The sequence below is a fragment of the Cygnus atratus genome, chromosome 19 (assembly GCF_013377495.2).
Source record: "Cygnus atratus isolate AKBS03 ecotype Queensland, Australia chromosome 19, CAtr_DNAZoo_HiC_assembly, whole genome shotgun sequence".
Lineage (NCBI taxonomy): Eukaryota > Metazoa > Chordata > Aves > Anseriformes > Anatidae > Cygnus > Cygnus atratus.
Window position 1 is genome coordinate 5386004 of NC_066380.1, and position 20302 is coordinate 5406305.

A 20302-nucleotide genomic window follows, 5' to 3' on the forward strand; every position below is an offset into this window, starting at 1 on the left:
CTTTAGCAAGCCTGGTTTCCAGCACTGTGAGCAGAAGAGCACAGGTAAAGCAAGTTATAAAGTGAACTGTGCTCCAGCCTGGGGACTCGCTTCTGACCTTACAGGCGTGACTTTGCTGTGCCAGCACCACCAGTGCAGGGGGTGGCTGAACCCGGCTCCGCTGCCTGCCCAGTCCTGTTGAGCAGCCCACGCATGGCAGGGTGAACCACCCAGATGCCTTTCCTTTACAGGCAACACAGCCACTGACCTCTGTGCCATCCCGTGGGAGTGACACCGGCAGGAGCTGGCTGTGTCCAGCTGCTCCCTGTCCAGCACCAATAACCACCGTGGAGCAGGAGAACAGCAGGATGCGACAGGCAGAGGATGCCCCCATCTGCCAGGTTAAGAGCCTGGCTTTGCTTCTGCTCAGCCCCTTTCGCCCTCCTTGCTGTGAGCTCCCTGCCCCTGGGAAGCCGGCAAGCTGTGTGCCCTCCTGGGAGCTCCTCTCTCAGCCCAGGTTTGTTATGATTCAACTCCGCACCTCCGTGACCACAGCACACAAGCATCGTGCTGCGCGGCATTGTGCAGCAGGACCGGCTTCCAACACGTGTGTGAGAGCCTCTCGTCTCCTCCTGGGGCAGGAGGGACAGTGGGTGTTACAGCTTTGGGGCTTTACATACTTGGTACGCTGCCCTAGGGGGGAAGGAGGGACGGAGAGTTGTCTAGCGTGGAGGATATCTGTGACAGTCCTTCATTCGCTGCCTGGTCAGAGAATGTGAGCGCTCTGTCCCCTCCACATCGGTCCCTGATAGCTGCTTTGTCCCCTGGGCCAGGGATGGAGCTGGGGGCTAAGGTCATGCCACAGAGCGCTTGGGATGCTGAGTCAGAACCAGTGTGGGTAAGGACCCGGGTGTGATATTGTACCGAGGGCAACATGCAGAGCAGCAGGAGGGAGCGATGCTGGTGAGTGAGGGTGTCCTTTGCTCTGCCGGACCCTGTTGCAGGGGGGCACAGAGGTGACTGGGGGTGTCGGGGCAGCAGCCGGCGCCCTGTCACTGCCACTCTGAGCAGCCCTCGGGGAGGCTCCGCAAAATGTCCTCCAGGTTCCTCTTGTCAGCCCGGATCTCGGCCAAGTCGCTCTCGACCGCCTGGATCTTCTCCTGCTGCTGTGCTGCCTCCTGCTGCAGCTGGCTGAGCCGCTTGGCCAGGGCTCCCGGCGCAGCCAGGCGCAGCCGCAGCCGCTCCAGCTGCAGCCTCCCTGCTCCCAGCGCTGCCTCCACCTGCGTGCCCTGCTCCAGGTTGCCTGGACAAGGGGAAGGATGCGGATGAGAGGCAAAGAGCTGGGCAGGAGAGGGTCTGGTCCTGCTCCAAGAGATCTGGCCCTTGGCAGCAGGCAGGTGGGAGGGAGTGGGTGCAGCGGGGTATGGAGGCAGTGCAGCTTCCAGTGATCACTGGTTAAAAAAGAATTGGTCTGTGGCTCCAGGCAGGGCCTGAGCACATCTTTCCTTTATGTGTGTGTGATGCTTTCCACCCTCTAACCCCGCCTGCTCCTCCTGAAGATGCCAAGGGAGATCAGTGTCCCCCGACCAGGTGTGAGCACACGCTCAGCAAGCCCCAGTTCGTTCTGCACAAGGGCTTTCCATGACACGACCCCTGAAGAAGCTTTGCCAAAACCCGGAGGTATCTCCAGCGTGGGGCATCCAGCTCAGCCTGGACAGTGCTGACCCCAAGCCCACCAGGGGGCCCAAACCCACTCCCGTAGGGTCTCACCAAGGCTGCTCAGCAGGTCCTTCAGGGTCTTGATGTCCGCCATCAGCGAGCCCCGGGCTTCCTGGAGGCTTTTTGCCATCTCACTCACCTCTGTCCCCACCTTGCAACACAGACACTCAGATCAGGGGCACTGATAACCCTTGGCCAGATCCCAGAAACAGCCCCAAGGCATTCCCCATGCTTTGTTGCTCCCGGTGCTCTGTGCTGCAGACAACCCGCCTCCAGGCTTTGGCTGGAGACAGGAGCACACAGCCAGCCCCAGGGGACCCGACTCACCTGCTCTGCTTCCTCCAGGCCCCCCCTGAGCTCCTCAGCCACACGCTCCTGCCGGACGAGCTCCTGCTGGGTCTTGTTGACACGTGTGGCAAGCTGCACAGCATGCTTGTGAGCCTGCTTGCTGCCCTGCAGCACAGCCCTTGCCCTCTGCAAAGGGACAGAGATGGGGACAGTCACCTGGGGACACCCAAGGGGTCCTAATCCCTGTATCCACATCCCTCCGCTCAGACCTTAGCGCTCTCCCCAGCGACTTGCTCGGCCTCCCCAGCTGTCCTCCTGGCTGTGGTGGAGACAGACAAGGAGTTTCCCAGCATTTTCTCTGCCTGTTTGATCTTCTTCTGGGCCTCCACCATCGTCCTGTCCCGCACAAGCGCCATCCTCCTGCTCAGGGCAGCCTGGCCCTTCCGATGCCCCAGCACCTTCCTCATGCCTGCGGGGACACCCCGGCCATCACCGATCCAGCCTCTTTTCTCCTTGGGCTCCCAGCACAGCAAGAGCCAGGCTGTGACCAGAGACGCTCTGGCAGGAGCCTTTTACCTTCCAAGCTGGCCAGGACGGACTCCGTGCCGGAGAGGGCAGCTTTTCCTCGTGAGACTGCCGAGGTGGCCAGGCTGCGGGCAGTGCCAGCTCGGTCCTGCAGCTGGAGACAGGATTGAGGTTGGGGAAGGGACAAAGAGCTGCGCCCAGCTCTTCATGGGACCCAGCCCGCTCCCGCTTGGTGGGCGAGCTCCTTGGTGATCTGGGTGCCCAAGTGATGTCTCCCCAAACACCCACTGCTGGAACAGAGGGGCTGGGGCTCACCAGCCCCTGTTCCCCGAGTGGGAGGCAGCAGAGGAATGCACCCTGCGTGCCAACAGCTCCGCCTGGCACAGGGGGTCCCCACGGCTTATTTCACAGGGACATCCCTGCGGGCAAGCAGCAATTACCTGCGTGAAGCTGCGAGTCCCCTGCAGGTCCCGGCGCAGCCCAGCTGCCAGGGTGCGGGATGCCGCGATGGCTTGCTGCGCCGACAGCTCCTGCGTGCCCACCGCCCGCTCCAGTGCCCCCAGGTCCTGCACCAGGGCTCCAGCCTGTGCCAGCAGTGCCTGCTGCGGGGCGAGAGGTCCCATCAGCTCCGTGAGGGCATCTCCCAGCCCGGGAGGGAGCATGGGGCAGGGATACAAGCAGGAGCCTTGAGCTGCTCCCTGCTGGGAGCTGGATGCTGCCCACCTGCCCTGGAGCAGCCACCTGCAGGAGCTTCTCAGCCACGTCTGCGTTTGCCTGCTGGATGGTGGCAAGAGCCCTCCTGGCCTCCGCTGCCACCTCCAGCATGCCAGCGCCCAGCTCCTCCTGCGCCTGCTGGATTTCCTCGTACCTATGGGGGCATATGGGGATGTCATGGTCATCCACTGCCCTGCAGCATTTTGAAGGCACGGGTGGCAGCTTGGGACCTGGCCCTGAGAATGGGGGAAATGGCCTGAAACACCCCCAGCATGGAGCTGGGGCTCTATGCTCTGCAACACCCCCATTCACTGCCAGCCCTCACCCGGCCTCCAGCTCGCGCTGTGCCTCCCATGCTGCTCTCCCCTCCAGCAGGCTCTGCAGGAGCTCGTGGCTGGCTTTGGACACATTTAGCGCTCTCCTGACCATCGCCTCCACCTGCGCCACAGCGTCCCCGTGCCTGCAGGGACAAGGGCATCCAGAGATTGGGATTGGCCTCTGGGGAAGAGAGGCCACCCCACGCCCCCCAGCTGGGCAGGCAGCCTCCTCTGCCTCTGCGTGCTGGCATCAGACAGGGTCAGGCTTGCACGGACCACCTGGAAGGGCAGGAAGCTCCCGGCACTGCGGCTGTCCCTGCTGGCAGTGCCGTGGTGCAGGATGCCACCGTACCTCTCAGCCAACACCCGCGCATCCAGCGCCACGCGGCTCCAGTTGGTGGGCTGCGGGGGGATTTCCTGAGGAATCTCCTTCAAACACAAGGAGCAGCAGTGAGACCCCGAGGCTACACCCACGGGGACCCCAGGCTTTCCCTCTCACCCCCCCCCTGTGCCAGTGGCATCCCACCCTAGGACAGCCACCAGCCCCTGGAGCCTCCCGAGCCCGCACCGTGGCAGCCAGGGTGTCGGCGGCGTGCAGCACCTCCCGCTGCGCCGACTGCAGCACGGCCCCGATCTCCGACAGCAGGACGCACGTCTTGGGGTGTCCGTGGTCGGAGCAGCCGCTGGCCTGGCTGGCGTTGCTGAGACGGCCCTGCGCGGCGCTCAGCACCCCCGCCAGCCGCCCCACCTGCACGGAGAGCACAGCCCGGGCACCTGTGGGCAGTGCAAGGAGCTGCTTGTTGCCTGCAGACATGTATGAGGCATCTCCACCTGCCTTTGGGGCTGCCCTGAGCCTGAGCACCCCCTCTAATAAAAGAGGAAGAGCCCCTCTTGGGCACACAAAGGAACACAGCGTCCCCGTAGGGGTGACATGAGGCTTTCTGCCCCCCCGTGCTGGTGGCAAGTGCTGCCCCATACCTTGCAGGAGGTGCCTGCCGGGCAGCCCGTCTCCCCGGGGCGCATCTCCCAGCACCAGGGACTGCCCCGGGTGGACGTCACAGCCTGGGGTCTGCAGCCGTTCCTCCATCTCCTGCAGCTTCGCCTTCAGCCGGTCAGCCTGCGGGCGAGATATGGGGGGCACGGTGACGCAGCGCGGTGGCCGGGGCGCTTCACCGCCTCGGCAGGGCGCGGGCCGTACCCCGTCCTTCACCAGCCCGTAGCAAGAGGGGCACGGCTGGCAGCCGGAGCTCGGAGGGTCGGGGAAGAAGTTGGCCTGGCACTGGTCGCACTTGTAGCCCACGAAGCCGGGGCGGCAGACGCAGGTGCTGTTCTCGTGGCACTGCGGCGTGACGGCGCCCAGCGGGGAGCAGTTGCAGGCTGCAACGGTGGCAGGAAGGCATCACGCCGCGGCTGCCAGCCCCGTTTTTGGGACCGAGGCGCCGTCCCCATTCCGGGTTACCTCGACAGCCCTTAGCAGAGAATCCAAAGAAGCCGTGGTCGCATCTGTCGCAGCGCAGCCCCGCGACGCCCAGCTGGCAGGAGCACTGCCCCGTCAGCGCGTGGCACCCGCTGTCCCGCGACCCCGCCGGGTGGCACTCGCAGCTGGCACCAAGGAGCGGAGGGCAATGAGCAGGCAGCAAAGACAAGGAGCAGGAGCAGAACCCCTGCTGCCCCTTTTATCGTGCCCCACGCACCTCTTGCAGCCCACGGTGGGCAGCAGCCCGTAGTAGCCGGGCTGGCAGAGCCCGCAGGTCCTGCCCGTCACGTGCGGGAGGCAGCGGCACTGGCCCGTGCTGGGATCGCAGCCCTCCGGCCCCGGGGCTGAGCCATCGGGGTTGCAATCGCAAGCTACAGGAGATAAAACACTGCTTACATCCCAATAAGGGGCTGTCGGGTGAGAGAGCAGGAATAGGGGCTGGTGGCTGAGCCCCACGTGCTGTAGGGGACCACGTCCCTCCATTAAACAGGGCTTTGAGGCCGAGCCCCTGCAGACCAGGATATCTCCGGGGAAGGAGGGTGGCAGCGGAGAGAGGGGACACAAAGCCATTCCTGAGCTTTCGGGACCAACCTGGCCCATCGATCAGCCCCTAAGCCCAGTGGGCATCCCCTCTGCCTGCCCTGCTGGGAGGGCTTTGGCTGGGGTGGGACAGGGGGAGCAGGACCGTGCCGTACGTACGCGCACACTTCCCGGCGGGGCTGGGGGCCAGCGCATCCCCGTAGAAGCCCGGCCGACACTCCTGGCAGTGCTCGCCCGTCGTGTTGTGCAGGCAGCGCAGGCACCGGCCGGACTCGGTGTCGCAGTTCCCCACGGCGTTGAGGTCCACGTTCCCGTGACACTGGCAGGGGGCGCAGGGACGCACGGGGCCCCTCTGTCCCAGGGGGTCCCCGAAAAAACCCGTCGTCGCACAGCTCGCAGCGTTTCCCTAAGGAAGATGGAAAAAATGGGGAGGGTCCGGCCACGCCGGGCTGCCCACAGCCCCTTGGCCCACCCCAGGCTCACCTCTCTGCCCCAGGGGGCAGTGGGTGCACACCACCTCTCTGCTGCCGGGCACCTCGGTGCAGGGCGAGCGGTAGGGGCACGGGCAGGGCTTGCAGTCGTCGAAGCGCCCCACGAAGGGGTTGCCATAAAACCCGGGGCTGCAGCGCTCGCAGGAGGGACCTTCTGTGTTGTGCAAGCACCGGCACTGCCCTGCGAGGAGGAAAACGGAGCCATGGGTGCCGGGAGGGACGCGCAGCTCCAGGCAAGGGGCCACACGGGGACTGCGTGTTCCCAACCAAGCTCTTAACGTTTTCCCCTCCTTGCCCAGTCCTTGCTCAGGGCGAGGATGATTTGCAGGGGACGAGGCGGGCGCAGAAAGCCCCGCCACTGTGCACAAGGTCTGCTGGCGCCTGCAATAATCGACACCACATTTCTCAGCCACGAGCAGCCCTGTTTCCAGCCTGCGCGGCCCCTCTCATGGAAAACACGAGCAGGCGGCTGCGACCCAGCAGGGAGCGAGCGTCTCCTTGCGAGCCGAGCCGGTGAGTCACGGCCATCCGAAGTCAGCTGGGAGGAGGAGGAGGAGAAGGAGGAGGAGGAAGGATGCTCAGGGATCCTCCCCCCCCTCCAAGCAGCTGCTTTGCTTGACTGAAGAGGGAGAAGAGGAGCCGGAGGGGTCGGGTTGTACCAGGCGGGTGGTGGGAATGGGCATTTCTCCATTTTCCCCACATTTGGGTGGAGCCGGGCAAAGGAAAAGAAAGGAAAAGTGGGTGGCAGAAAGGAGTGGAAAAAACAGCGAAGGGAAGTGTGGAGGCTGGCGAGGGCTGGCAGCACGAGGGCTGGGACATCAAAGGTTTGGCCCCGTCCTCAGGCACTGCACAGCCCGCGGTGCCAGCCCCAGCTCGGCAAGAGGAGGGTTGAATTTGCAGCCCCGCTGCTGTGTTTCCACTGGCAGGGCAGAGGCACTTGCTGAGGAAAACGCCTCTTCCAGCCCTTCCCATCCCAACCATAAACTATTGTTGTTCCTTTCCACAGCGAGCCTGCCAGCGAGGGCGCCCGGGCCAGGGGCCCTGTCCGGGTACCAAACATCTCCTTCCCAAGCTCTTCCCAGCACCGATCTCAGTTGCTGCCTCCTGCAGGGATGGACAGGCAGCAGGGCAGCATCTCATGAGCCTCTGATCTGCATTTCCCCAGAGCTGATGGCCAGCAGGGCCACGAGGCCATGTGTGCCATGCAGCGGGGCTGGTGCCACATTCGTGTGGTCACCTCCAGCTCCAGGGCAATCCACCCCTTCCCTGACCAAAGCCATCCACTTTGCTGGCAGGAGAGCAATTCAGCTTGCAAGTTCCGGGCATTGCGACCTCCAGGATGGTTTCCAGCATCCCTCAGAATAAGCAAAGACAAGGATTTGTTACCCGTGCATGTCACGCTTTGGTGAGCAGAGGGGCTGGGGGTGCGCACCTGAGCGGGGCTCGCAGTCCCCGTGCTGGTTGCAGGCGCAGGGCACGCAGGCGACGAAGGGGCCACCGAAGGGGACGTCCCGCTTGAAGCCGGGAGCGCAGGACTGGCAGAACTGACCGGTGTAGCCCGGGGGACACGCGCACTCCTCCACCCAGCCCGCCTGCACACCCGACCCGAGGCGAGCCGACGTGAGCCAGACCTCACTCAGCACCAGCCTGCCTGCGAGAGGGGACAGCGGCGTGAGGTTGGGACGGCACTGTCCCTGGCCCCATCTCTCCATCCTGCATAGAAATGCTCCAGACAGACATGGGAGACCCCAAAATACCCCTGTGGATGCCTCTTGTCCCTGCTTCAGTGCCGTTCTGCCGTCCCCAGCCCCAGCCTGGTCCCCACGGGACACCGCGCGGAGCCACCCACCTGGCCCGGGGCCATGGCTCACGCGGAGGCGGAGGGCGCTCAGGTTGGAGAGCAGGCGCTGGAAGCTGAAGGCCGACAGCGAAGGCTCCGTGCCCTCCTCGGCCTCGTGCAGCCTGTTGGAGAGGAGCGTGGGAGGAAGGACAGCCAGAGGGACAGCTTCCCACCGCAGGACGGCTCAGCTCCCCCACTGATGGGGCACACGGTGAAATCCCCGGGGGGCCTGGGAGCAGAGCTGAACCCCCAGCACAAGGTAGCCCTGACAAGATCTGCAAGTGTCCCCAATCACCCGAGAATCCCCAGAGCACGACAGGTACCTGAAGGTGACAGCCTGCTTTCCGTCCCGTGGCTGGCTCTTGCTGCTGGACATGGTGACCTCCATCCCCTCGCCCTCCAGCACCAGCTGGGCGCGGAGCAGGGGCACCCTGCTCTCTGTCCCGGTCCCGTTCCCCTCTGCTCCCAGCAGCAGGGTCAGGGGCTGCCCGTAACTGAGATGCTGGTTCTGCAGAAACTTCTCTGCAAGGGGAAAGAGGAGGAAAGTCTGAAGGGCGTGGATGTACCCATGTGGAGGTACCCACGATGCCAGGTGGGAACAGGACAGGAGCCCCTGGCATGGTTCTGTTCCCACCAGCATCGACAGGGGGTAAAGCTTGTGGCCACCCTCCTGCAGCAGGGCCAGCTCCAAACCACCCACCCAGGTTAGCAATGGGTTGTCTCACGAGAGCACCGGGGGGGGCCAGCAGCAGAGCAGGACCCCAGGAGCCCAGCACGTACCTGGTGCAAGAAAATCCATCGGCTCCTCTCCGTCCCACTTGATGCTCGCCTCCCCATCAGCCCAGTGCAGAGGCACGGCCACGGCACCCACCGCAGCTGCAGCCCAGCCCTCCAGCCCTGCACGAAGAGCACAGTGATGGTGCCGGGGTAAAGGGGAGCGGTGAACCCCCCCTACCCCATGTGCCCAGCACCCCAGGGTGCTGCTTTTTGGGGCTCCATCCCTGCCCCCGAGCCTCCCCCAGGGTCTTGTAAGGAGCCAACGCTTTGCACCACCCTGCTCCGCTCGGGCTCTGTGCTCTCACGGTGGCCCTCGCTGTCTCCTCCCCATCTGTTTGTTTTCTTAGATTCGGAGGAAATCGTTATCTTTAAACTTTTGCCCCCCTGCCTGTGCTGCAGTTCAGAAGTTACCGTGGGCTGGAGAACGCAGGAAGCGCAGCAAGGCGGGTGTAATTGCATTACGTTGGCTTCCTTCGGAAATGGGTTTAACTCTCCCCCGCTCCCGGCAGTTATTTATTTCTGGCAACCCCAGGACAAACACTTGGACGTTTTCCCCCCGGATATCAAGCGGGCTGCCCTGGATTATCAAATCACCCCTGTTTGGGCTGCTGGCCCCTTCACACAGCACAGGAAACCTCAGGCTGATCCGGCTCAGCTGCAGATTTGGGGGCATTTGGGGGAAGGGGGCTACGGGAGCACAAATCACTGCCATCCGGCAGCACCAAGCCCTGCAGCCTGGCCCCGGGCTTTGGAAAAATCTGTCCCTAAATGAGCAGCCCAAGGCTGGCGAGACTGCCGCAGGAAGGAAGCGGGGAAGACGCGGCATAAAGCCTGGCTTCTTTTCAAGGCTGTGCAAGACAGCAGGACAGCAATTGGCAGCGGGGCTTAAACGCAGACGGCATAAATGCTCGCCAGAGCCGTTCACCCCCGCCTGCTCGCTGGCCTCACACCACTGGGGTGCGGGTGAAGCACCCCACAGCAGGTGCCCGGCCCCACGGCAGGTGCCCGTACGGTGCCAGTGCCGAGGCGTGCCCGTGCTGCACGCGTCGTGCTGCGCGGCAGATGGCAGGGTTTCCCCGAGCATCCCGCACACACGCAGCTCCGGCAGCCACGCACAGCCCTGGCTGCCGGTGGGAAAATCCCCCCCCTGCTCCATCCCAGCCACAGGCTGGGAGAGGAGAGGGTAAGGAGAAAAAGTTCCCACCGGGTTCTGTCCTTTTACTTTTTATCTTTCCGACTCATTTTTTCTTTTTTTTTTTTTAAATGTTCCTGTAGTGTGCCAAAGGAGTCATGCCCAGCCTCACAGCACTCCCCAAGCCACACACAGCCCCAGGAGCACAACGGGATGGAGAGATGCCCTGGGGAGCCAGGAAGAGCCTGTCCCTGTGGAGCTGGGGCAAAAACAGAGATCTAACAGCCAAACAGCAAGACAGAAAAATTCCCCTCTGACCATCATCACCGTTAAGCCAAGCAGGGTGCCCAGCCCCAGAGGGGGGATGCTCAGCCCCAGGGTTTCCCAACCTCCCGAGTTTCCTGGCCCACGTTCCTGTGGCCGTGCCCCCTGCTTTTTGCCCGGGGCCAGGCGGTTGGTACCTCGGCTGAAGTCGGAGCGCACGTGGATCACCTCGTAGCCGGTCGCTGCTGTGCAGACAGCGGAGTGGCCATAGCAGAAGCAGCTGGTGCAGCCGGCGGGGTTGTGGGGCTGCAGGTTAAACCATCCAGGCTGGCACCTGGATATGGGGACGAAACATATGGCAGGGGCAGGGGATCACAGTGGCACCGGGGGGGGCACAGTGGTGGCAGCTCCAAGTCAGCCCAATCCCACCAGTCTAGAGGGATGCAGCCCCCAGCCTCACCAGCCTCCATAAGGAGCGACCCCACACGATTTCCGTTGCAACCCCCCCCGAGCAAGGGGCTGTGTTTAAGGGCTGGGGAAGCAGCGATGCCCCACAGCAGCAAAGATTCCTGCCCTGAACTGACCCCAACTTAGAAAGGGGCCGCGGTCCCATCCCCGTCCCGGTACCACGGAGCTGACCTGTTGCACAGGTGCCCCTCCACCCTCTCCTTGCAGGCGCAGTGTCCCGTGTTGGGGTCGCAGGTGCCCACGCTGCCGGCGGGGTCGCAGGCGCAGGGTCTGGAAGGGGCGAGATGAAGGTGTGAGACGATCCCCGATCCCATCCCGTGCCCCCACCACGGCCGGGCTCCCCCTCACCTGCAGCCGCCTTCGCTCAGGCTGTGATAGCCGTCCTTGCAGCGCTCGCACTTCCAGCCCGTCACGTTGGCTTTGCAGGCGCAGGTCCCCGAGCTGTCACATTGGGGCCGCAGGGAGCCTGCGGGGACCCGGCCAGCCTGAGTGGTCCCCAGATTGGGGAAGACCCAAGGGGGTGACAGGGGGACCTCATTCCTGAGGCCAGGCTCGGTCACGCATGCGATGGTGAGGAACCTGCCCTGGGTAGGGCAGCTGTACCCTCTTGGGGTGATGGGAGTGTGGGGAATCAGCTTTGTATGATCTGGAAGCTGCACAAAACCCTGCAGGGCAGTTGGCAGATGGGGAATGATGGCCACTTTGACTCCTCGGGGCATAAACCCCTACCTGAGCCTTTCCAGAGTCCCACCCCATCCCTGAGCTGAGCCTGGCAAAACCCAGTGGTACAACAGCACTGGGACAAGCACAACAGGACATCCCCAGGCTGGGTAGCACTGACCAAACCCTTCCCTCCCACACATTCCCCGTACACAGCAGCGTCTCTGTGTGCCCGGCGGGGCCCCACACACCTGCAGGGTGGCAGTGGCAGGGCTGGCAGGCGGCCCGAGGCTCCCAGCGGTAGTGGTTCTGCCGGCAGCGCTCGCAGTGGGGCCCGGCCGTGTTGTCGCGGCAGTGGCGGCAGTGGCCCCCGTGCCCGCTGCGGCGGTACAGCTCCGGGTCGTAGAAGCACTCCTCCGAGCGACCGCTGCAGTTGCAGGCTGGGGGGGAGGCAGGAGGGGTGGTCGGCAGTGGCTGGGCCCCCCGGGGGGCCATGGGGATGAGCCCTGGGGCTGGGTTGGGGTGGAGAGGATGCTCGGCTCAGCAGCACGAACTATTGATGGTGTTAAAAGGTGGGTATGGGACCATGCACGGGGCAGACAGCTGCACTCGTGGGGTGAAGAAATGCTGCAGGGTCCTTGGGCAACGCTGTGAATGGGGGCCCTGGGGTACAAATCCTCCCTCCCTGGTTGGAGCAGCCTTGCAAAACGGCACAGGCGCTTCCTTCCCTCGCTGCACACCATGACCGTGCCACCAGCCCATGCACAGCCCCCGGTGCCACTCACGGAGACACTCGTTGGCAGCCTCGGCGGTGCCGCGAGCCCAGGGCCGGTCCTGGTAGAAGGGCTGGCAGCGCTCGCAGTCGGTGCCGGCCGTGTTGTGCTGGCACACGCACGCCAGCCGTCCTGTCTCGTCCGGCACGCATTCGCTGGCGTGGCCGTTGCATTTGCACCTGCGAGAGACCCCGGTGTGGGGACAAGGTGCTCTGAGCACCAGTACGGGCTGCAGTGGGATGGCGTCCATGCTGCTGTGGCCGTGGGGCAGTGACAGCTCGGGCTGTGCTAGCACCGAGGCCGCCCGCCTTGTCCCCAAGGCGCTGCCGGCCCGGCCAGCTGGGAGGTCACACGCTGAGGGTGGCCCATGCGGAATGCTAACCAGCTCCAGCTGCTGGAGCCCAGGAGGGTCAGAAAGCAAAGAGGGCTCTCAGCCAGCTGGGAGCATCCCTGGCCCCGCTGCCTGGGGGCAGGCGGCTCTCGCCTCTCACCGGGGTGGAGCGTGGTGTCTGACGGCCCATTTCCTAACTCCCTGCCCAGGGAAGGGCGCTCACAGCACAGCACCGAGCGGGCACTGCCGATGTCTCCATCCCACGTCAGCTGCCCAAGCCCACCGGTGGCTGCTTCAGCTCCTGGGGCTGCAGCTGTGCTGACCCCACCAGCACCCATCCGTGCTTTGGGACCTTTCTTTCCCTGTATCCAGGGACGAAGCAGAGCCACACGTGGAGCCCCTGTGACATTAAAAGTTGTGGGGCTGGGCGAGGGGAAAGCAAATAGAACTGGTGGCAAATGGAGAGGGCTTGGAGGGGAAGGTCTCCCTGTGCAGCTCGAAGGGCTCCCCACTTCGGCACTGCACTGCCAGCTCCAGTTTACGGATGGAGAATCTGTATTCACATCTGAATAGTTTGCCCCAGTAATGCAATTAAACAAGCCTGAGCTGGGGAGCAGCTGCCACAAGCCCCACGCATACTCCCGGGACAGTTTCCAACCCTGCAGCCTTGTCCTGTTCCGCCCGGCCGCCCCTCACCTGCCGCCGACAGAGAAGTCGGAGATGGCGTAGTAGTACGACTGCAGCACCTTGGGGTCCTTGAAGATGTCGTCCCCAAAAGTATTGAGGCGGTTCAGGGAGATGAGCAGGTCGGTGACGGTCACCCACTCCTGCAGGGGACATGGGGAAGGCGTCTTGGAGAAGGGTCGGGGCTACCAGCTCCCCACCCCAACCAGGGCACATCCTGCACCCATCCTGACCGGGGGGCTCAGGATAACAGGGGTGCTCCCCCCCAAACCCCGGTGACCGTGCACCCACCCCTCTCCCACCCCCCAGCACCTGCAGCGCGGGGCTCCCGTCAAAACTGTAGGCACTGGGCCGGCCCTCGAGGGTGGAGAAGGCCACGTTGCCCCCGCTCAGGGGGGAGATGTCGCTGAATTCGTCGGTGCAGAAGGCCACCTGCTCGTCCTCGCCCGGCCTCAGGTAGTGCCTGGGCTGCTTGCCGTAGGTCTTGTGGCAGGACGCGCTGTAGTACTGGAAGGGCACCCAGGGCCCGTCGGCGCGGCTGCGCTTGTAGATGGCGAAGCTCTCGGGGCGGCTGGTGTGGAACTTGAGCCGCACGTAGGTGATCTCGTAAGCCTTGCCTGGGGACAGACCCCCCGCACTGTCACCATCTCCTGCCCCATTGGCACAAAGGTCTCCAGGAACAGGTGCAAAATCATCCCAGCACCCCATCCCACATGGCCGCTGGCATCACCCTGCTCTGCCACCCAGGCCAGGTACTGTGCCCCTCTCCTCACTGCAGTGATAGGGGAGCACCCGGAGGGGCTGCACAGCCCCATGGTGCCGGTCCCAGCAAGCACATCCCCAGCTCACATCCCCTACAATCGCTGCTTCCACCTGAAACCCACCCGTTTCCTCCCCATCTGCATCTCCGGAGGCACAAAGAGCTGCACCGTGCAGCAGAAAGTGACTGCTCATCTGGCAGCGACAGCTCTGTGCCATGCAGAATTTGCTTTCCTCCTGTCCAGCTGCCCTTAACCAGCTTCTGCTCGATGCAGCCCAGATCCTGCCTGGCCCCAAATCGCCTCTTGCCCCCCCTGCAGCCTTCCGGTTGTTGCATGAAGGCACCAGGCGGGTTGCATGGGCCAGGAGATGGTGCAAAGCCAGGTCTGCCCAGCAGCTGGATGGGAAGAATCAGGCCCCTGGCACTCGTCAGCATCTCCAGAGCTGCGCTGGGGACAGGATGGAGAGGCGGAGAGGGTCAAGGCCGGTCCCTCTCCAGAGAGCTGCACGCTGGGGTCTGGCACTGCTGCTGGCTTTGCTGGGCTGAAGACAAACAGAGGATGCCAGTCCCCAGAGTGGTCAGCACAGCTCTGAAATCACTTGAAAGAATTACCAAAAAGGAGGGGAAAATATACCAAAGCGAACTTCAGAACCGTTTAATTGCCAGAGACGAAGGAGCGGCTCAAAGACTGGATTGCTCCATAACAGCGCCGCTCCTGACAGCGCAAAACAATTAGCTGCGAGGTTTTGGCTTTATTTGAAAAGATAATGAGTTGGGAATGTTAGAGGGGTTATTCCGGGACTAGGAAAACAAGCCTTTAATTGGGCCCATATGAATACTGTCGCATACGTACCGTGATTTTGCTGTGGGGGAGCCAAGCCAGCCCGGCTACCGGCGCGGGGGAAAGCAGCTGCCTCCCATCAGGGATGCGGGGGGACACGGGATTAAAGGGAGGTGATCATGGCTGGGAAGGGGCTGTAGCAGCAAGGCCAGGCTACCCCATTGTCTCTGAGCTCCCCTGCACCTCTCCCCAAACCCACCAGACCCTGGCCTCGCTGATGCTCGTGGGGTGCCCCCTGCCCCAGACCCCGCGGGGAGCCCCAGCGGGCGCCGGTTCCCAGACAGCGCGGCCCCGGGGGACGCCTACCAAAACAGAGGGGTCGGGGCAGTCACCTCGCCGAGCACTTTCCTCTGGGAGAGGGCCGGAGCTGGGAGCTGTGTCAATAAACAGCCTCTGCCCCAGGTGGCCCCGCTGCAGGGAGGGGGACGGGAGGGCCAGGGGGGCCAGCTCGGGGTCTGGAGCTTTGGTGGAGAAAGCTCGCAGCAGTTGTCCTGACTAAACGCGTGCTTTCTCCAGACAGTCCCTTAAACCAGCCAAACTGCGTTCGCTTCCTCCAAAGAAATCCTGAACACAGCCCATGACCGCAGGCTGGATGTCACTTTCCTGCTCGGGAAGGTTTGGCACGGCCCAGAGCCAGGCACGCCGTGGGATGGGGACACCATGAGACGGGGACATGGGTGGGCACGCAGGTGGCTGAGAGGGGACAGGGGCACCAGGACACCCGTGTTCCTCTTATGGTTGTGTTACCTCCAAGCAAAGTGGTCGCTCACCTCCCCTGGGGGTGAAGCTGCAGCTGGGGAAATGCTGGGGTCTGGGGGTGGGAGAGCTTGGAGAGGAGCACGGGGGACAGCCACGTGCCGCATGTGCCCAGACACCTCCAGCCCCCAGCCCCAGCCCCAGGAGCCCATCGTAGGCTCAGACCCCGTAGGAAAATCAGCGTCAGGGCCACAGACACGAAGATGCTCCCTACCCCAGGCACACCTACATCCGACGTTCGCACTTGGGGAGCTGCCGAGGAGCCACTCGAGGCGCTCCCGTGCCTTTTGCCTTCACAACCTGCGGATATTTTGGGTTCCTCTCTGCTGCCTGGCAGGGGAAACGCAACAGCCACAGGCGCTTGAGGTTATTGATCTGCTCCGAGGCCTGTGCACCGTAACGGCACAGCTGAAGCCTTGCAGAGAAGCAAGATTTAAGGGAGGATAATCTAATTAATGCCAATCAACAGCCTACAGGTAAACACACGTCTCGTCCAATTCATTCGAAACCCTGTTTAATAAGCTCCCCAGGTAACCATGCTGGGGGCCCTACAGGGTGTCTGGCCACATCAGAGTGGGACAAACGGGCTGCTGGGGACATGCCATGTGGGTCACAGTTGGCGTGGGTGCAAGGACGTGTCCAGGGCTGTGTCCCAGGGGCTGTGGGGCCGGGCTCAGCACGGCCGGTTGGGTTTTTCCTCCATAACCCAAGTGAAAGCACTAAAACAGCGATAAAATCATCTGCAGCTGGGACAAGAACGGGGCCCAGCAGCACTGGGAAAGGTCAGACAGCAATGTGCTGGGCACAGAAACGGCACTTTTTAGCACAGCAAGATATACGAGGCATGTAGGGAAAAGGAGCACCAGGTCCGTTTGCAGAGGGTGCGCTGGATCAGGGAGGGATGCAGGGACCGGGGCTGAAGACAAGCTCAGTGCAGCATTAGGGCCTCATATGGGACCACACAAAGCTCCGTGGGGAACACAAGCACAGGGTGCACCAGGGCACCGCCAGCCCCCAGAGGGGCCGAGAAGAGTCAGAGGGAAGGCAGAGGCTGGAAAGCGAGCCCTGTGCTCGGAGTCTGGGGCACACAACGTGCCGGGAGCCCACATGCTTTGGGGTGCTGAGCCAGGACCAGCGGCTGCAAGATCACCCGGCCGTCCTCGATATGGCTACCGGGGGCTTGCTCAGCAGTGCTGGCTGCATTCGGATCACCTATACCTGATTTTAGGGTGACCTGAGCCTATGCTAGGTGGGAGAGGAGCCGGCAGGTCCCCTCCTACAGGGTGTGCAGGAGCAGGACCGGCTCCTCCAGCTTCACTTCTCACACAGTGGGGAGCCCGGCCCAGCCTGGGACACAGACCAGATGTCTGCCCGCTCACAGGGGGCTGGGAACATGGTGACCTCCACCCAGCTGGGCAGCTCCACGTCCCCGCAGGGCACAGACCGACCCGCCGCCACCACCCGGCCCCACGCAGCGCTCGGCCGGCCCCGTTCCTTGCTTGTGCGGCTCCTGCTGCAGCCCCTCGCTACCCCCCTTCAGCATGCAGATGGCAGGAGACAGCAGAGAATGAAGATTTTACAGCGCTGGCCGGTAGCCAAGATAGTTTAGATGGCAGCAAAATGTAGGGAGGAAAAAAAAAAAAAAAAAAAGGAAAAAACTTTTTAAAATGCCAGGCATGATCCCATAGGCTTTACGCACCCTCTGAACGTGCAGCTTGCCCAATATTTAAAACAGAGGGTCAGATCTCAGCTGGGAAAACCTGCCGGGGCTGCGTGGTGTTTGCAGAGCTGTGACCTCCCCAAAATATATGGGGCATCCTCAGCACTGTGCAGGGATGGCGGGGAACGGGCTTCGCAACCCCAGCGCTTACCCAAAGCATACAAGGCTCCGAGGTGGGTGGGGGGGGGCACGGGGACCTGCCTGCCTCCTGCTCCACAAACATACATGATCTTTATGAAGAGGAACAGGGGAGTATATGGCCGGGCATGTCTGGGTGGGGAGCAGCACACAGGCACAGCCACCAGCTTCTGCCCCTTGTAAGGGACCGGGGCTGGGCTGCGGGATGGGGCAGACCCTCCCCACGTCCTCCCAGCGATCCATCAGCAGCACTTAAAGGGCATCTCCCTCCTCGCACCCCAAAAACTGGGGGTGTGGCCCATCCCACCTTCCACCCCAAACCAGCACCGGGCTGCCGGAGCACCACCAGCTCCCACCCCCCAGCACCCGGGGGCTCAGCACCCCTCGCGCTCCGCTTCCCTCGCCTACCCAGGTGGAGCGTGATGTTGACGGAGTTGGGGTGCTGGATGCCGAAGGCCATGGACTGGCTCTGCCACCAGGTGCTCTCCTCCTGGCTGTGGAAGTCGGTGAGGAGGGAGGCGTTGTGGTGCAGCCGGGGGTCGGCGGCGTCGCAGCGCTGGCAGAGCTGGCTGGCGTCGCGGGCGCCCATCTGCAGGCAGTAGTCCTCGGGGGGCGAGCCGCACGTGTTGGTGGCCCGGGCGGCACGGCCGAAGGCGGCGTTCTCAAAAACGGGCATGCAGCGACGGGGCTGGCCCCGGGGGTCGTGGCAGGCTGGTGAGCCCCCCGCCCCAAACCCCAGCCCCAGCAGGGCCAGCAGGCAGAGCCCCCCAGGTTGTGCCATGCCGGGGCTCGCCTGGCAGGACGCTGAGCCTCCTCCGGCTGGCAGGGTGGGAGCAGGAGGGATGGGACAAAACGGGATGGGAAGGGATGGGACAGGCCCCCCCCCCTCGCCCGGCACCTCCTCTCGCTCCGAGGTCCATCTTGTGGAAGCTGCTGGGAATGTCAAAAGCTTTGCATGCGACACTGGGCTGCAGGGTTGGAGCTTCCCCCCCCCCCCCCCCCCCCCCCCCCAGGCCACCCTGGTCCCCAGGCCGTGGGGCTGGGCAGGTCAGGACCCCCCCCCTGGCTGGGGCATCCCAGCCCCATCGTTTTGGGGACGGGGGGGGATTGGGTCTTTGGCTGCTGAGATGGAGCTGAGCATCAACATTTCTCAGCACCAGGGATGAGCCCGTGGGGATTCCCTCCCCACAAGGGGGTTTTCCTTAGGTTGGTGGGGGTCACCAGTTTTCTCACAGCCTGAAACCCGAGAGGGGTGTGGGAAAAGCTTTGAAAAAGACCCAGCACCACCCCTGTGCTCCCCACCCACACCAACCTGCCGGGGTCTGTGACCCACCCAGTGCCCCCACGCCAGCACCCAGAGGTGGGGGCCCACCCTGCCTGCTGCCACGGGGCCAGCCCTGTCCCCTGAACCAGGGCGAGGGCATGTCCCCATGGCGTGGCCAAACCAGACCCCAGATGGCCACCAAACCCCTTCAGCAGGGGGTGCGCATTGCACACACACTCTGTGCCAAGGGGATCCCACTCAGGACCGTGGCACCCTCCACCAGCCCCGTTCCATACTAGCTGCATTCACAGAAACGGGGTGCACAGGGGAACCCCGCTGCTGCCCCCGCTCTGCCCACAGAAACACGGGCAACTTAGCCCTCATCTATAATTTAAGCTCCCTCCCTCTCCCTTCCACTCTTATTTATTTTATTCTCCTTCTCTGTGTGCGCTGCGGGGAGAAAGCACCGGAGGGGAGCTGTGAATCAGAGGTCTCGGGCAGCAGCACCGCTTCCAAGCCCCATTAACATATATTGACCCGGGCCCTGACAGCTCCGCCGGAGTGGGGGGGCGAATTTCCCAGCGCCGAGCCTTGCCTCGCTGCCTGGGAGCCGGTGGCAAAACCACTGTCAGGCTCTGGGGAAGAAAATAAAGAGGGTTTTCAGCTCGGTATTCGCCCTGAGCATCTCTGCCACCAGCCTGCATGGGTGAGGCTCGCCAGGTGTGCTCCGGCTGCCAGCTGGATGCTGGAGATCCGCTCTCACATCGTGGGTTTGGCACCCTGCAGCCATGGAGGCCCTCGCCCAGCACTGGCACAAGCCCTCACCTGTCCCAAGGTGATGCTCCGTGCTCACCATGCTCAGGTTGGGTGCCCTGGTCAGAATCCAGCCCCGGTTCGTGGCCTGGCACTGCCTGGGGGCCAGCTGCTGCTGGTGACTTGGCTTGGAGGCTGGCCGAAATCATCTCATCTCCATGCAGAGGAAGCTAATGCCCTCCTGCCAGGCTTCCTTCAGTGGTGGGGAGGTGGGAGGCCCTGTTTTTACATTTATCTCCCCGCAGTCCTCGTGACCAGCAGCTGCCCCAGCATGGCTAGCAAAATCATCCAAGGGTTTTGGTCCAAACCCCACCCCCATGAGTGTCCTCCAAGGACAAGGTTTAAAAAAAAAAAAAAAAAAAAAATCCAACTTCAGGCCACAGGAACAGAAACAGCCCCAAATAACCTCCATTTTTTTTTTCTCCTCTCTGAGAGCAAGATGCTGGAGCCAACTTTCCTGCACTATGAAGCCTTCCAGGTTAGGACAGTGACTTCCAACAACAAAACCCGAGCACACTGATGTCCCCTTCCCACGGGCAAGCTTCACCCCAGCCGGGACGAAGAGCTAAAGCAGGCTGTGGGAAACCCCTTGTCCTTCAGGATGTGGAAGAGCTTGGACAGGGATGCCCAAAAGAGCAACCAGAGCTGGGAATTTCCCCATTTCCCCCAGTAGAGCAGGGCCTGATCTCAGCTGAAGTCCTCTGCACCCAGAGGGGTTTTCGCTTTGGTCCAAGCGAGGCAGAGACGTGGTGACCAAGGCTCCTGTGTCCACGCACCACCCGAGCTGTCCTCGCAGCCCAGGAGCCATCTGCCCTGGCACGGACCTGGAACCTCATAAGGGTTAAGAGCCATGGAGGCGGTGGGGAGAAAATGTTCTTCTGATTTGCTTAATGAACGTTAATTAAGAAGACAGAAGATAGCAGATTCCTTCAGGGTAGAGATGAAAGGCCCGTTAATTAAATCTGGAGAGAGCGCGCGGGGCCGACTGATCCTCCTCCTGATCAGACCTGACAAGGCAGGCACCGGGGCGG

At 63.0% G+C, this 20302-nt stretch overlaps 1 protein-coding gene across 1 annotated transcript; it reads right to left on the bottom strand.

Annotated features, from left to right (window-relative positions):
- Positions 1-1031: 1031 nt before the first annotated feature.
- On the bottom strand, positions 1032-17975 carry LAMC3 (laminin subunit gamma 3). Its single transcript, XM_050714593.1, is given in 29 exon segments — positions 1032-1282; positions 1750-1849; positions 2026-2172; positions 2256-2455; positions 2563-2665; positions 2952-3113; positions 3235-3379; positions 3551-3685; positions 3895-3971; positions 4111-4316; positions 4521-4659; positions 4741-4919; positions 5002-5144; positions 5237-5390; positions 5719-5938; positions 5940-5965; positions 6043-6231; positions 7483-7701; positions 7900-8012; positions 8214-8412; positions 8671-8787; positions 10261-10397; positions 10703-10801; positions 10880-10997; positions 11443-11631; positions 11977-12143; positions 12992-13122; positions 13292-13596; positions 17603-17975. Coding segments are annotated over 29 exon segments (4743 nt in total).
- Between the last annotated feature and the right edge of the window lie 2327 nt (positions 17976-20302).